This window comes from Papio anubis, chromosome 11 (genome assembly GCF_008728515.1).
Source record: "Papio anubis isolate 15944 chromosome 11, Panubis1.0, whole genome shotgun sequence".
NCBI classification, from domain to species: Eukaryota; Metazoa; Chordata; class Mammalia; order Primates; family Cercopithecidae; genus Papio; species Papio anubis.
Window position 1 is genome coordinate 1121704 of NC_044986.1, and position 16930 is coordinate 1138633.

Consider the following 16930-nt stretch of genomic DNA (forward strand, 5'->3'; position numbering starts at 1 on the left):
CCCCCATACAGGCTGGAAGGCCATCTGCACCCAGCGCTGCCTCATTCACGATCAGGGCAAGAAACATTCTGTTCCTGGGAGAATGGAGTCCATTTGGAATTCAGCTTTTTTTTTTTTTTGAGTCAGGGTCTCCCTCTGTCACCCAGGCTACAGTGCAGTGGCGTGATCTCGGCTCACTGCGACCTCCGCCTCCCAGGTTCAAGTGATTCTTGTGCCTCAGCCTCCTGAGTAGCTGGGACTACAGGCGTGTACCCCCACAGTTAACTTTTTTTTTGTATTTTTAGTAGAGACGGTTTCACTGTGTTCGCTAGGCTGGTCTCAAAGTCGTGACCTCAAGAGATCTGCCCGTCTCAGCCTCCCACAGTGCTGGGATTACAGGTGTGAGCCTCCACGCCTGGCTGGAATTCAGCACTTTTAAATCGGTAGGCTCGAGGTCTGGAACTGCTTGTGGACAGCCTGTTGCGGGTGTGGCTGTGCACAGGCCTCTCTCTGGGCGTCCTGCACTGTCCCCTGCAGGGTGTGCTGACCAGCGAGGCGCAGTATTCCAGAGCCTCTTCTACGCTCTACCAAAAATGCCGGTTCTTCCCTTGTGTTTATTTTTCCACAGGGATTTTTGAATATGTCTTGTCAAAATCGAAAGTAACCCCGCTGGGATTTGGGTAGGATTTACGTTTTCAGATTAATTGAGAGCAAAGTTGAGATCTTACCTCTCTAGGGGTCTAGGGCCTTTTACCCAAATAGGCGTCTGCTTTTTTATATTGATTCTTCGTATTTTGCTATGTTTATGCTACGTTGTTCCTGTAGTTATTATTTGTTACGTTGTTACGTGTAACTTTTTGCTACTGTGACTAAGAGACTTTATTTTGTAACTTTTCCCAGTGTTAAATTGTCAGCTTTGTTCCTGAGCTGCGTGACCCTGCGTCCTGCCTTCTTGCACCTGTCAAAGGGGCAGTGGGCGTCCTCTGGAGCCACGGCCGTGCTTCTGGCTGGAGGAGTTGGGTGGGCTGGGCCTGTGGCTCTTGTACCTAGCCTGGGCAGCAGGTGTGGGTGGAGGGTCGGCTTTGGCTTTGCCAAGCTGTGGCTGGTGCTCCTGGGAATAATAGCCAGACCCCCACTTAACTAGGAGTGTTTTGGGTGTGAGGTGCTAAGTGCTGGGAGATCACATGTTCCTGTTGACGTCTGTAGGGGCAGAGGCTGGGTTTCCACTCGGCCAGAATGCTGCAGGGAGCACCAGGACACCAGCTTGGTGGTGTCTGATGGGCACAGCTATCAGGAGGCAGAGGCGTGTCTCTAGGGGTGTAGTGCTCCTTTGGGGGTTCGAGAGCCCCCTGCCCAGATGGATTTCTCGGTGGCACGGCTGGCTGTTGGGCAGTGGTTATAGTTGGGTGCAGCCCCGCCCCTTGACCCTGAGTGGGCCTCTGCTGTCTCCTCTCTAACCCCCCTAGCTGGCTGGGCTCCTCGCCCTGCCCTGCGCACCCCTTACCGCAGGCCATCCCCCTTTCCAAGAGAGAGAGAGAGAGAGAGGGAGGCACAGGCACATGGTGTCCGCATTTCCTAGGCTGTGCGGAAAGAACTAAGAAAACGGGGGTCAAAAGGCCTTCACCACAGCCCCCACCCACCCTGAGGAACCGCCTGTCCTTGCAGTGACCCCACGTCTCAGGTGAACCCAAGAGAGAGGCAAGAAGAGGGAGAGCACGTCTGTGGGTAAAGAAGGGCTGCCTGGCCGGGCTCCCCAGCTCCATGTCCCTGTGCAGGGCCTGTGGGCGTGGCCCCTGGATTCCACCTTGCCTGGGCCCCCTGTGCTATCTCAGCGAGAAGACAGTGCCTGTGGTCACTATGGCAACCTCCAAGCGGCTGCTGCAGGACCACCCTGCCCGGTGTGGCCGTAACACAGCGGCTGAGCCTGTGGCCTCTGAGTCCAGGCTGGGAGGAGCTGGTTCTGAGGGTTCCTCACATCCATCGGGGGGATTCGCTGCAGGTGGAGAGCAGCACTGGCCGAGAAGAGCTCAGAGGCGTCTGGGTTCTAGGATGAAACTCAATTGCCAGCTTGGAGTCATGGGGGTCCCAGACCACCACCTGGGGGGCTCGAGTCAACGCTGCCTGTAGCCCAGGCTCTGCCCTGGGGGGGCTTCCCTGGGGGGCCTCATGCTCTCCAGGCCACCAGGATAGCAGCTCCACCGGAAGGCAGCCTGGGTGACCTCAGCCTGGCAGGCAGCTCTGTTCCTCGCGTTCGCAGCCAGCGGACACTGCTGCCGATTGGAAGCTGGGTGTCCTGGGGGCTGCTTATTTGTGATGTGTGTTCCCATGGTGAGCGATGTCCACCCTGTTCCTGAGATGTCCAGGCCTGGATTCTGGACTTGGGATCTGAGGACCCTGGGTCTATGTGCCGTGGGTGACCCTCACGCGACAGCCCCCTAGTGTCTGGGAAGCCTGGCTGAAAGGGAGCCAGCAGTGGCCTCTGAAAGTTGATGACGTCCAGCAGTGTCTGCAGAAGCCCCGTGATGCTGGCCTGCTGCCAGGCTCCCGGGGCAGGGGCTGCTGCAGTCACTGCGGGCGGCTGAGCCTGGGTTTCTCCCCAGACGCCTCTCACTTCGCAGCAGCACAGGCTCTGGCTTCCTCGCCAGCCCGCCGCCCGATCACCCCACTCAGGGCAGCAGGAGCCCTTTGTGGCGGCCACAAGTGCGTGGCACAGAATGACCCCCATCTGGCAGGGAGTGTGCGGTGCCCCCGGGGACCTTGCAGCAGTGGTGTTTCTGGACTTCGTTAGTTGGGACTAAGATGGTTGGATACAGGCTTTGGGTTTTTGCTGACTTTGCTGTGGTTTTGTGATTGTGTGTGTGAGATGGGCTCCCCCCGCTTGGGGAGGACCGTGTGCTGTTGCTGGGTCCAGAGAATGTTTACTGGGCTGAACTGACCTGTCCTCCTGTGGGGACCAAAGGAATCTGCTGGCTGGACCCAGGGCCCCAGGACAGGCTGTGGGGAGGTTCAGCGCACACAGTGCTCTTGTCCTGAGCCCTCACACAATCTGTAAAATGCCCATCAGCTTCCCGAGGGTTCTGGCCTGTGGCTCTCAGGAGTGTGGAATGCAGTACTGGGCACCGCAGACCCTCTCTGGCTTTGGGGTTTAAATGGTTAAGTGCAGCGTGATCTCCCTGCCTTGGACCTCTGATGGGGAGTGCTTGGCCCCACATTGGCCCCACATGTCCAGCCTGGCCCAGGGCGAGGGTTTCAGGAGCACTGGGGGCCCAGACAGGGCTGGATAGTCACTCTGGCACTGCAGCCTCGTCTCTGCCCAAGTGTCCACCCAGCTTGCCCCCTCCTCCGCGTGTATGGACGCGTGTGTGCATGCATGTGTGCATGGCTGTGTGTGTACATGAGCATGTGTATGTGTGCGTGCATGTTTGTGTGTTTGTGCATGTGCGGATGTGGTATGTATGTGTGCATGCATGTCTGTGTGTGCATGCCTCTGTGTGGATGTGGTATGTATGTGTGTGTGCATGCATGTCTGTGTGTTTGTGTGTGCATGCCTCTGTGTGTGTGTGCATGAATGTATGGGGTATGTATGTGTGGGTACATGCATTGCACATGTATGAACTGTGTTTCCAACGCTTTAATGTCAGGGCTTTGCTGACCCTGGAGAGACTGCCCCTCTGGGACCAACCACTTCCTAGAGATCACAAACACTTGCCTTTGGTTGCCTTTCAAATGAAACCCCCAACCCACCCCCAGCTGTCTCCTCTGTGTGCTCCCAGGCTCGGGCCCACATCCCCTGCACGAATCACGGCCTGACCCCAGACGCCCAGGGCAGGCCTGTATCCCCATAGGCCAGCCTCCAGCATGCTCACCCAGCTTTCCCCACCTTTCCCGAGGAAGCCTCCGCCAAGGCTCTGCCCGCGTTTCCCCATCACGTCGTCTGTCTCTGAGACCGTGGTCTTCCCCTGCGTGGCCCCACGGTGTGGCATGCCCCTCCTCCTATTGGGAACTGTAACAAATGGTCTCATCAATGGCAGGCGTCTCCTGATCTCACTCACCTGCGTGATAATAAAACCTACATTTTAAAGCAAGGGGCGTCTCCTGGATCGTGTGGATCTCTTGGGCCTGCTGTCCAGCTTCCCATGGGGGCCTCTGAGAGCAGCTGCCGAACGAATCACAGTCCTTAGTAGAAGCTGCCTCGGTCCCAAGGAGGCTGCCCCGTGCCCTGACCAGATAGTGGGAGGAAGCCCCCTGCCAGGGCTACTGGCAGTTCTCCAGGCCTCATCCACTTGCCTGCCAGACTGAGGGACCCAGCTTAGCAGCTGCCGTTTCTCTGGGAAGGTCAGGGCTGGAGAGTCTCGGGGGTTCCAGGCTGTGCTAGGTCTGACCACCATGGCTTTGAAGGAGACAGAGATGCTAAGGATTAAACAGACCACCCTCCCCGCCAGGCCAGAGTTGGGACGGGGGATGGCAGCGCTGATCAGAGAACCCAGAGGAACTCTGTGTACACAGCAGCTACAGGCTCCTAAAAGGTCGGGGGAGGGATCGTGCTCTCCCTGCCGTGGGGAAGCTGATTCTGCCAGGGCCGGTTCCGCTCCAGGCTCCAGGGGCAGAGGGGTGAAGCTGCACCAGGAACAGCCCTGCTGGCACACTTAGGTTCCTCTGTGCCTTGCCCTCTGCTTTGGATTCGCCTCCACCACCACTGCAGGACCAAAGAAATCCTGTGTGGGGGCCTCGGTGCAGAGTCCGCATGGAAGAAACGGTTACCACATGCTCCTAAATGGGCCAAAACACGGTGGGAACTTGCCGGGCCCATCTCTCTGGGTCGCCCAGGCTGCACCTTTATGCCTTAAAATAGCTGTTTCCCTCATGACTGATTCAGGAGGAGAAGAACTTTCGTATCCATTTTCTCATTTTCTTCCCTCAACAGGCGCGTGCATGGTCCTTGCCTTTGCTTTGGAGCTGCAAGGAAGCTGAGGCCAGAGAGGTGGCCCTGCTGGCCTCAGGTCAGGTCACCTGGCTTGGGAGGAACAAGCACCAGTGGAGGGCTGAGGGGCCCAGCCTGTGAGCCCAGGGAGCACAGTCCAAGGAGTGGGAACCTGGGGAGCACAGTCCAGGGAGCACAGCCCAAGAAGTGGGCATTTAAAACGAAACTGCCCACCCAGCTGTCAGCTCTGGTCTCAGCAGCCGGGAGGCCGTGGTCAAAGAACAAGGGATCCATCCACCTGTGTGGGTCCCTGAGGGCCGGCCTCACCTTTGGGGATAGAACTGGGGCAGGAGGGTTTCCATGATACCACCACAGCGTGGAAGCTGAAGATCTTCTCATACTTACAGACCTTGGTGGGTATATTGCAGGTCTGGTGCCCACAAGCGCTTGGAGTTTGGGGGCACAAACAGACAGGGAGTGCAGGGACCCTGGGGCCAACACGTTTGTCGGATCCAGAGGAGCTCTGCTTGGTGAGTGAATCCCAGGCACCAGGTCCAGGGTCACACCGTGATTGACATGTAAACTGGCAGGCAAATGTCTGAATGGCCCAGGAAAGGAAACCTCTGTTAGGTGGCAGACTCGCCTCTAAGTTTCTATCTCTGGCCACCGGCTGGAGCCGCTGGGGTGAGTGGGGGATAGTACTGGAAACCGTGTTGAGGGTGACTGAGCCGTTCTGGTGTGGAAAGTTAAACTTGTATTTGAGACTGACCTGAGGCAGCATGACGTCATAGGCACCCCTCCCGGGCCGCCTCCCTGGCTGTCCTGCAGCGAGCCCACAAGTGAGAAGCTTCCTCGCCATCCCGCTGGGCCCACGCGTGGCAGACACAGCTGCCCAGTGTGTGTGGGGCCCGTGCATGGTGGGGTTGCCACCTGCCACCCAGCCTCAGCTTCCTCATCTGGACTGGGAGCTCCTGGCCACCCCATCGGGTCACCCCCTTCTGGGAAGCTCATGACAGGTTGTGGCATCCAGGACCACAGGGACATCATTGACCATTTCCGGGGCAGTCGGGCCTCCCCGTGGGCCCAGAGCCCAGGTCCCAGCACTGACCACGTCCCTCTGCTGACCAGGCCATCTGCAGGCCCTGCCACCTGGGGAAGGGGCCGGGGTCCTTTCTGTGCTCGTGACTGAGGCCCATGCATGGGTTTTGGGGCCACGGAAGCATTGCCTCCACTCTTCTCTTTTTCTAGTTTTTAGAAGGTGCAACTCACATGGTATAGAGAGGAGCACAATGACCCCCCGCAAGCACCCGGGTCCGGCCTCACCAGGAACCGACGCGGCGCAATCCTGTTTCAGCCACAACCTTCGCCCACCTCCCACCGTGCCCTGGGTATCCGACATGAATTCCAGAGAGTGTGTCATTTTATCCATCGATAGTTCAGTGTGTATCTTTAAAAACGAGGACTCTCTTCGTAGCCACCACCACGGTATTTTCCACACCTGAAACAATGGTCTTTACGATCCCGTCACACTGCGCCAGGCTCGTGTTCTTCCAGTGCCTGTGACTGTCTTCTGATGGCTTCTCTGAGTCAGGATCTGGATGAGTCTGTGCAGGGAGGTGGGCCCATGACCGCCAGTCACCCTGTGGGCCCTGTCCTTGCTGTTTACTTGCTGAGGGCCCAGGTGGCTCCGTGGTTCCGTATCCTGAGCATCCCGTCTGCTTCTGCTGCCCACGTCACCTGGAGGCCCGGGCACTGTCCCGTCCTCCTGCCTTCTCCTTCCTTCCAGAAATAACTCTTGTAAGAAAGATTTTGGTTCGTATTTCCATTGGTTGGTTTCTTTTTTTTTTTTTTTGAGATGGAGTCTTGCTCTGTTGCCAGGCTGGAGTGCAGTGGTGCAATCTCGGCTCTCTGGGTTCAAGATATTCCCCTGCCTCAGCCTCCTAAGTAGCTGGGACTACAGGCGCGCGTCAGCATGCCTGGCTAATATTTTGTATTTTAGTAGAGATGGGGTTTTCACCATGTTGGCCGGGATGGTCTCGAACTGCTAACCTCGTGATCCACCCGCCTCCGCCTCTCAAAGTATTGGGATTACAGGTGTGAACCACCACACCCGGCCTGATTTCTTTTAATATATCCGTTTAACCTGCTTCTGGCATCAAGGGTGGCACACCACTCACACCACTCACATCACTCATGCAGTTCATACCAGTCACATGACTCACACCACTCATACAGTTCATACCACTCACAGTTCACACTGTTCACACCACTCACACTACTCACATGGCTCACACAACTCATATCACTCACATGGTTCATACCAGTCATGTGACTCACACCACTCATACAGTTCATACCACTCACAGTTCACACTGTTCACACCACTCACACCAGTCACACCAGTCACAGCTTCACCTTGCTTACTCCCCCAGCCGTGTGTCTGGTGTCCCCTGTGCAATGTGCATCCCTGCCCTAGGTCCCATCACATGGCCGCATCATTCGCCCTGGTGGGCGTGCCACACGAGCTGCCCACCCGCCCCGGCAGGCACGCTGCACACTGCACAAGTCTCCAACGGCTGCTGTAACAAATTAGCCCATGTGCAATGGCTTTGAACAACATAGACTTCCTGTCTTTACCTGACCTCCAGCCCCTCAGGCCTCCCCAGCAGTTCAGGAGAGCCACAGGCTTGAGGCAGCCAGAGGTGCGAGAAGAGGTGGTCCCTGACTGACAGGAACGGATGGCAGCCACACCTGCCCCAGCCACCTACCAACCAGGTAGGGGAGAGCCATGACATGAAGGGGCCAGAAGCTCAGAAGGGGCCATACAGAGCACGGGGTGCAGAGTGTGGAGGGTGAAACCCTTTGGACTCACAGCTCTGCAGAAACAGGTGAGAGGGAGCTCTGGCTGTGAGTGAAGGAGCACCCAGAGTCCCCCCAAGAATTCATAGAGACCTCATCTAGCAGCAGGGATGGCAGAAAAAGCGAAGTGGGCAAACCTGCTAGGGGAACCCCCCGTTTCAGAGGGGACTGCAGCAAGGCATGGGAATGTGGCGGATGAGGAAGGGACATGGAGGTGCCGCCCAGGACTCGGGGATGTATTGAGAGGTGTCAGGAGGGTGCAACGGAGAAACGGCTGGCAGAGCTCCCCTGGAAGCAGCTGTCAAGCTTGGGCAGCACGGAGGGTGGCCCTCAAGATGGGTCATGGACTACGCATATCCTGTGCACAGGTCCTGAGTCCCGGGGCGAGAGGAGAGCTGGGAGTAGCAAGGCAAGGTGTTAAGAGTCTTGGTTATCCCCAAGTGGGAGAATGCACGTGGCCACAGGTTCTCAGCCACTCAGAAGCAGCATCTCCACGCTCCGTTTGAAGATAGCCCAGAATCCCAGACCTCATCAGAATGATCACTTGTGTGCAAGCACCAGAAAACAGTATGTCCACAGTGGTTCCGCATTGGCGAGGACTCAGACGGCGCCCCAGCCCATCTGCTCTTCCAAGCCCAGCAAGGTTCCAGCCGGCGTGAAGCAGCTGAGGGGTGGCGGCTATTGCTGAAGGAACCGTCCTGCAGCCCCAGCAACTGCGTGCCCCACGGCGATGTTCTGATTAAACGAGGGCGTTAGGTGGGAGCCCAAGCACCCCTGCACGTGTGGGCCTGGGAGGTAGCTCCGTCCCCCAGGAAGCCGGTGGGCTGGGTGCCCCTCCCTGGCCATCAACACCTGACAGCCATAGGGCACGGGGGTTTCCAGCCTCTTGGGACAAAGACCCCCCTCTGCCATCTGCAGCAGATGGAAGAAGAGCCGCAGCATGACCCCTACAGCTGCCACCCTGGCCTCTCGGTGAGCCCACCAGTGTCCACGTCTTCCCAAGAGGTTTGTGGCCTCATGAGGCTTCTTAACTCCACCAGCCATGGCCTAGGAAGCAGCCATTTAGCGTCAGGGGAAAACCGAAACCCCAAAACTGGTTCCCACTCACCACGTTAGAATCCTGAGCTCAACCAGGGAGAGGGGCCTGGGACACGTGGCCCGTGAGACACAGCTTCTCAGGGACGTCAAGATAACAGCTTCAGGGGGGGCTCTCAGGAGGGACAGGAGAAGAGAAGAGTGGGAGATAGAGCAGCCTCTGGAGTGCACGGGAGCCCAGCTCTGCCTGGGGGACCCCTCTGCCTCCAGTGCCCTCCCCAGAGGCCCCATACTGGGATGCACCTTCCTCAGCCCCTTCCTGGGCACTGACCCTCCCATTTTTGTGGTGCCCAGCACTGATCCCTGGGAGGAAGCCTGCCTTGCCCTGTCTCGCCCTGCTGTCCCGACGTCCCCAAGCTCTGCTTCTCCTTGGGACACCAGAAGCTCCCCCAGGTAGGATTCGGAGGTGGTTTCATACTGTTTAGAGGCCTTAGGTACTTGTGGTCAGGCATTTGCTTCTGGGGAACAAAAATTACTGGGAAAGAGGAAGAGCTTGGGTGAATCACTGAAATCTGCAAAATGCATGAACAGCATCCAGTTGAAATGGCGTCACGTGGCTGCAGGTACCAGCCTGTTGCAGGTGGCGGCGTGGCCTCCCTGTCAGTGGCGCTTCGTGGGGAAAGCCCAGGGCTCCGGAGCCCGGCGTTGGCTTGTTCGTCTTCATGGCGAGACCTCTAACTCCATTTCCTCTTTGGGTTTAAGTCGATGATTGGAGGAAGCAGCCGGGAAAGCCGGGACCAGTTTCCTGGAGGAAGTGGTTGAGTCAGACCTGCCTGTCCTCAGCCCCCCAGGCCTGGTCATAAAAGGCCGCTGGGTTTCCAGTCTTTTTTGTAAACACTGCTGTGTGTGATCTTGGGTGCTGATGTCCCTCCAGACAGAGAGACTGCACCAACCCCAGGGCTTTACGCCACCGTTCATTGGAGCCTCCCGCATCAGGGGCCCGAGGGAGCCTGATGGACCTGCCCTCTGTTGTGTTCACCTAAGAGCACTTTGCTGTGATTGACTTAATCAAATCCATTTCAACGGAAAACCCCACACCACCCCCAAACCACCTTGAGCGTGCCCGAGGGTCCAGGCCTCGGAGGGGGAGTCCTAGTAATAAGGGGCGGGGCCAGGCTCCCCACCTGCTGGCCTGGGTCAGAAAGCGGTGAAGGGGATTGGGGGAAGTGGGCTGCTGGGTTGCCAGGTGCTTGGATGAGGGTGCAGCGTGAGCCCGGTGAGGCGGCTGCCTGAAGGCGTGGCCGCGGGTGGTCAAAGCCTGCAGGGTGTTTTCAGGGATGCGTACACACAGGAGGAGCGAAGAAAGTGAGTTTCCCGCCAGAACCAAGTTCCGTAACTCAGGGTCTCTTGTAGTCCTGGAGATGGGAAGCCTGAGACCTGGCAGAGTGGGTCCTCTGGGTGGCTCCGTGGGAGAACCCGCTGTGCCTTCTCCTGGCGTCTGGTGGCTGCTGGCCACTCGTGGCATCCTCAGCTGCTGCCGCGTCACTCCATCCCCAGGCCGGCATCTTCACATCGCTGCCTCGCCCCCATGTCTGCGTCGTCTCCTCGCCCCTGCGCCCGCGCTGTCGTCTTTTTTCTGTCTTTTGTAAGGATGCCTGTCATTGGCTTTAGGGTCCATCCCCATTCAGGGCCTCCAGATCCTCAACTTAATTACATCTTCAAAGACCTTTGTTCCCAATAAGGCCACATTCCGAGGCTCCTGGTGGCTGTGTCTTTTGGGGACACACTCGGGCCTGCTGCCGGGGGTCGAGGCATTCCCCCCAGGGTCTCCAGGGAGCGACCATGGCAACTCAGCCTGCCCTGCCAGTACCTCGCATGGGGCTGGCACAGAGGAAGACTTACAAGCTTTTCTTGAACTGCAGTTGAGCTGAGAATGTTCCAGAACATTCTCAGAACACAGAGCCCAAAGACTCGGGAGACCTGGGTGTAACCCTGCCTCCCCTTGCTCCTCAGGGCAGCTCCTCCCACAGGGCCAGACCAGGGGCTTCGATCGTGGCTGATGACTCCACTGTCCAGGGCAGTTTGTTTCCCAGGTGGGGTAACAGGCTGGAGGGAACTGGATCTGCTGCTTTGTTCTGGTGGACAACGGAACTGTGGGTGTGCGAGGCCAGGCCCTGACTCGAGGCAGCTCTTCTGTGCCTGCTTCCTGGCTGCGGGTGACAGGATGTGTGTGATGGGGAGAGCAGGCTCGGGTCACAGGGCCAAGGGGCTGGCCCCAGATGGAGCCCAAGCCCCGCGCTTGGGAAAGCAGGTGATCCTGGGTGAGCTCGCTTGGCAGGAGGGTGAGGTCCTGTCTGGAGTAGACACCCTGTGTCTGGCTGCCGCACCTGTGACTGGGCCCAGAGGGCACGGGAAGCCCAGGTGCCCTGTCTCCTGGGGAGTGGGCTGTGGGGGTTTAGCACCCCAAGGGAAGGCATGTTCTTCCAGAGATTCCTCCATGAGAACTGAGCTGCAACGTGAGCGGGAGGGGCAGAGGGACCCTGGGGAGGGTTCGGTGGCTTGGGCAGGCAGCTTTCTGAGGCTTTGCACAAGGGACAGAAAGCCCGAGGCTTGGGACTGGCTGGGGACGGCCTTGGGCTCTGGGCATTGGCGCTGCTCCAGGCAGAGGTGGGCTCTGCAGCTCCGCCGCCAGCTTCCCCCCAAGCAGCAAAAGCCCTGGCCCCAGCCAGTGCCCCCAAGTCAGGCTCCTGAGGGGCAGAGGGTGGGGTCCGGATTTTCCACCCTGTTTGTCTCACAGCCTGTCTGGTCCCAGCCCCAGGGCAAGAAACAGCCCTTCGGGAGCAGTTTCCAGATCTGCAGTCGCCACCTTGAGCGTGCAGTGGCCGTCTGCGGGAGGCCACGGGTGCTGGGGCCGGCGCGGGAGAGCACTGCTCCTTCTGTGCCTGTGCAGTGGGGCTGGGGCTTCCGTCTGGAGCACGGGATGCCTCTGCCTCCTGCGGCCGTGTGCGTGGGAGGAAGGCCGTGCTGCTGAGCCACGCGACTCTGCCCCGTTGGCGGCGGGAAGCAGCAGGAGAGGGTCCTCGGAGCTGAAGTGGGCAGCCAGGGGCTGCTACAGCTTATGCTGTCATTCTGAAACCCTCAACTGGCTTTCAAAATAACAATTTTGAAAATGGTCGCAGGAAATGCAGGAAGTTCAGGAGAAACCCCGCCCAGCCCAGCCCTCCCAAGGCAGCCTCGTTCAAGCTCAGTCTCCGTCTGTTCTTCTCGGGCTGCCTGCAGTGCCCCCGCTCCTCGCAGGTGTGGCCGTGTGTTCGGGAGCCCCCGTCAGCACACGCGCCTCTGGGTAGCCCCCAACACAAGGCTCTTCCTGTCCCTCCAGGCCCAGCTTTCCCCACCCACCGGTCGGGGAGGTGCTGAGGCCACGCCTGGTACCAGCTTCTTGGAGAGGCCACACTTAGAGCCCATGGTGCCAGGCCACGTCACTGTCTCCCATGCCATGGTGCTGCAGCTGGATCCACCCAGGCCACTGCTCGGCACCATCACATGTGCTTTCCTGGTTTGGGCCAGCCCTGTGCTCTGTGCACAGTGTGACTCCCAGTGGCCCCCAGGGGGAGGGAGGGTCACCACTTTGCATCACAAAAGGACTGAGTCTCAGGGAGGGGTCTCCAGTAACAGCCCCGGAGCCAGGATGTGACTGAGACAGGTGCCTCCAGGGCCACACACTAAGCAGTACAGGAATCTCTGGGGGCAGACTCATGGCCTGCAAAACACCCACGTTCAAATCCCCAGAACAGACGTGTTACTGTTTGTGGCAGAGAGGGATGAAGGTTGCACATGGAATTCAGGCTGTTAATCATCTGACTATTTTTTTAGAGACAGAGTCTCGCTCTGTCACCTAGGCTGAGTGTAGTGGTACAATCATGGCTCACTGCAGCCTCAACCTCTCATGCTCAAGCAATCCCCCCTTCTCAGTCTCCTGAGTAGCTGGGACTACGGGTTGTGCCACCACGCTTCCAGGGCATGTGACCAGGAGCCGAGGGCCGTCTGTGGCCCACCTTGAGATCCAGAATCGTCCAGTTCCTCCAGGTCCCCCGCTGGGCTCCAGCTCCTTGAGGACCAGATAGCAGAGGTTGTGGAAGGCCTTGGAAATGGGTCTGGGTTACCTGTCCTCTCCCAACCTGAGTGGGAGACAGGGGTGTTGGCTCTGCTGCTTACAACTTTGTGCCTTAATTCCTGGCTTCCCATTGGGGATCTTTGTCCTTAATTCTGATTGACATTCCTTGGCCACAAGGGACCCCCGGCTCATTGATGCTTCTCACCCTTTGCCTCACTTTGATCCTCACTGCCAAGCAATTAGCTGTGTGTTTGCAGCGTCAGTGTTGACACTGACGATCCGTGCTCAGAGGGCACGGTGCCTGAAGAGCTACGTGGGGACCGGTGCCACGGAGGCGTCCCGCTCTGGTGGCAGCGGTGGCCCCCATGCCCCATGCTCACTCCGTGTGTCTCCTTGCAGGACAGGGTGAGGGGCCTTGGCCTCACAGTGTTGAGACGGGAGGCGGTCTCTGGAGTGTGGAATGATGCCTGTCCAGGGTGAAGCTGCAGCCATGGTTGATGAGGCTTCCTGGGTGCAGAGCTCTGTGCTGAGTGGGTTTTCGCATTCATTCCCCAGTACCCCTCCAGGCTGCTTGCTGCTCCAAGCCCTGGAAAAGGATGTTGGGGTTTAGGAAGGGAAAACTCCCTGCCCAGGTCATGGCTGGTGAGGGGCTCTCCCCGCACAACTGGCCACTGCATGGCTCCGACTCACGCCTGGGTGCTCTCAGGCCCGGCCCTGTCCGTTTGCAGCTAGTGCTGTTCACAGATGTGTCCTGCTGCAGACTTGAAACGCAGGACTGAGTCTCAGGGAGGGGTCTTCAGTGACAGCCACGGAGCCAGGATGTGACTGAGACAGGTGCCTCCAGGGCCACATGCTAAGCAGTACAGGAACCTCTGGGGGCAGAATCGTGGCCTCCCAAACACCCAAGTCCTAATCCCCAGAACAAATATGCTACCACATGTGGCGGAGAGGAATGCGTCTGCCACGTCTAGGAGGCAGAGGGGCTGTGGCGCGTCCCCAGGTGTCCCCGTGTGTCCTGACGATGTATCCCCAGGCATCCCCATGCATTTCCAGGTGTCCCCATGTGTCCCCAGGCGTCCTCAGGCGTCCTGCCGAACAGCCCTGTGCCCCCCAGGTGTGCATTGTGCAGAAGCGGGACACGGAGAAGATGTACGCCATGAAGTACATGAACAAGCAGCAGTGCATCGAGCGCGACGAGGTCCGCAACGTCTTCCGGGAGCTGGAGATCCTGCAGGAGATCGAGCACGTCTTTCTGGTGAACCTCTGGTGAGCCTGCTGTGGCCTCTCTGCAGAGAGACTTGCCGCCCTGAAGCTGGGAAGGCACCGGCTGTGCTCTCCTGCCCTTGCTGCTCCCTGGCCCTTGTGCCTCGGAGATGCCCCTGCCACCCACAGGCCCTTCCTACCCCTCCCCATCTGTTCTCCTTCCTGTGCCCCAGGGCTGGCAGGGGCCCAGGTGGCCATGGCATGCTGGGGTTAGTTAATGCAGTCTCTTCAGAGCCTGCTGAAAGCCCAGGGCTTCCCTGCGATGGAGATGTGCCCCCGTGGAGCCTCTGGCACTAGTCAGTGGGGGAGAGTTTAGGGACTGAAAAACTCACCACCATCATCACCATCACCGCCATCACCACCACTGTCACCATCATCACTCTCATCACCATCATCACTGTAATCAACACAGTCACTGTTGTCACCATCGCCGCCACCACCACCACGGTCACAATCACTGTTATCACCATACTATTACAGTCACTGTTATCACCATCACCACCACTACCATCACCATCACTGCCATCGTCCTCACCATGGATGCTGGTTATTAAATGCCAGCTCTTTGCCCAACACTGTGTCACCAGTCATCACGCTACATCACCGTCATTTCACTGTAATCAACCCACTGAGTCAGCTGATTGTCACCATCGCCACCACCACCACCACGGTCACCAATCACTGTTATCACCATACCATTACAGTCACTGTTAGCTCTACTCATGCATCCACCACTCCTCGAATCATCACTATCGTCATCACCATCACCGTCACCAACACCACCATCACCACTGTCACCATCATCACGCTCATCACGGTCATCACTGTAATCAACACAGTCGCTATTGTCACCATCGCCACCACCACCGGGGAATGCCTGGTGACCGATGCTGGGGTGGGCTGTGGTCCTTAGGGGGAGTGTGTCAGCGGTGGGAGCAGCCATGACTGGCTCCCCAGCGGTGCACACACCAGGCCCTCCGTCGGTGCCCACAGGTACTCCTTCCAGGACGAGGAGGACATGTTCATGGTAGTGGACCTGCTTCTGGGTGGGGACCTGCGCTACCACTTGCAGCAGAACGTGCAGTTCTCTGAGGACACGGTGAGGCTGTACATCTGCGAGATGGCGCTGGCCCTTGACTACCTGTGTGGCCAGCACATCATCCACAGGTGTGTGCGTGGCAGACAGTGCGGGCACCTGCTGATGTGGGCAGGGCTTCAGCAACCTCGGGTCAGACTGCTGGCAGGACGTCCGCACTCCCGCAGAGCGGGTCTAGCTCCTCTGCCCCACCCTTGCCTGAGTGCCTGCCCCCAGCTGTGGCACCTGCGCCAACCGGGTCAGCCCCATAGCTGTGTGCCTGGTGTCCATGTGGGGGGCCTCGTCCCAGTAGCCCCAGCCGAGACTGGGCACAGAGGGCTGTTAGCCCTGGTGGACAGACACGGGACCGGGTCACAGCAGGTGGCCTTCACCTGGTCCGTTTAACTGAAGGCTCCCGTTTGCCCATCCACCGTGTCCCAGGGAATCCAAACTAATTTTAACATTAGCTTAAAGCAGATGAAATTAGGAAGCAGAGCCGGTGTGATGGCTCTGAAAATAAAATTTAAAAAAAGAAAATAGGAAGCAGATTATGAAGGAAGTGAAATTGGGAAGCAGAAATTAGGCTGAAATTCCGCAGCTATAGAACAAAATGAAAATATCTGTGAGATATATTTTAAAGCCGAATAGACTGGTGTTTGCATTTCTGCTTTTGGGGACTTGGATGTCTGGTTATGACCTGGTCGCTGAGCACTGGCTGCGTGCCTGGAAAAGTCGGGGCAAAGCGAGAGCCGAGGCGGCTTGGTCTCCTAGAGGCTGAGTCGTGGAGGGGGAGGGCAGGCCCTGGCAGCAATTGCTCTTGTCCTCTGGGGCTCCAGGCCCCCTCCCAGCGTCTGGTGCCAGGTGTGTGCTGCTGTCCAGATGCCACAGGAAACAAAGTGGCTGACTTCATCGCCTCTGCCCCTACCCGGAGGTCCTAGTATCGTCCCAGGACCAAGTCAGGCTCCCAGGCCTCTGCCTCGAGTGGGTGACCGGAGGTTGGGGGGAGTGTCCTGGGGACTCCAGGAATTGTGGCAGAGATAACAGGACAGATTTCTCAACTCACCTTCCCACTTTCTGCCCTGTCTAGAGATGTCAAGCCTGACAACATTCTGCTGGATGAGAGAGGTGGGTGGGGCTGGGTGTGGGCAGCCCAGGTGGGTGGCAGCAGGGATGGGCCTGTGGGGAGAGGGGGGTCCTGCACGCAAGGATGCGTCTCTGGTCCTGGGACAGCCACAGCTGACCCCTCTCTGCGCAGGACACGCACACCTGACCGACTTCAACATCGCCACCATCATCAAGGACGGGGAGCGGGCGACGGCGTTAGCAGGCACCAAGCCGTACATGGGTGAGCCCGAGCTGGGGTTCCAGATGGGAGCTGGCTTCCTCCAGGTGGGAAGGACAAGACCTCGGTGGCTTCTCTGTCCCACCCTGGAGGCAGCCTGGTCTCGGGGTGTGGCCTCAAGGTGCCGGCCCTGTGCCCACGGGTCCAGGCTGTGATCCGTTGGCAGCTCAACTGGTCCTTCTTTCTGTCGGAAAGCTCCAGAGATCTTCCACTCTTTTGTCAACGGCGGGACTGGCTACTCCTTCGAGGTGGACTGGTGGTCGTTGGGGGTGATGGCCTATGAACTGTTGCGAGGCTGGGTATGGACCCCCTGCAGCCCCCGGGTTTGGCCGCCAGGCCCCT

General features: G+C 58.5%; 1 protein-coding gene across 7 annotated transcripts in view; it reads left to right on the forward strand.

Annotated features, from left to right (window-relative positions):
* Positions 1-16930, forward strand: part of LOC101013733 (serine/threonine-protein kinase 32C) — a 97970-nt gene that overhangs the window by 65069 nt on the left and 15971 nt on the right. For 2 of the 7 annotated variants that reach the window (XM_031651969.1, XM_031651970.1), the window contains exons 3-7: positions 14023-14174; positions 15165-15338; positions 16334-16371; positions 16502-16591; positions 16784-16887. In XM_031651969.1, the coding sequence (XP_031507829.1) occupies positions 14023-14174; positions 15165-15338; positions 16334-16371; positions 16502-16591; positions 16784-16887 (558 nt within the window). Of the gene's footprint in view, positions 1-6945; positions 9248-14007; positions 14175-15164; positions 15339-16333; positions 16372-16501; positions 16592-16783; positions 16888-16930 lie in introns of those variants that run through there. The other 5 variants (XM_031651968.1, XM_031651974.1, XM_031651971.1 and 2 more) reach the window with 4 other exon arrangements.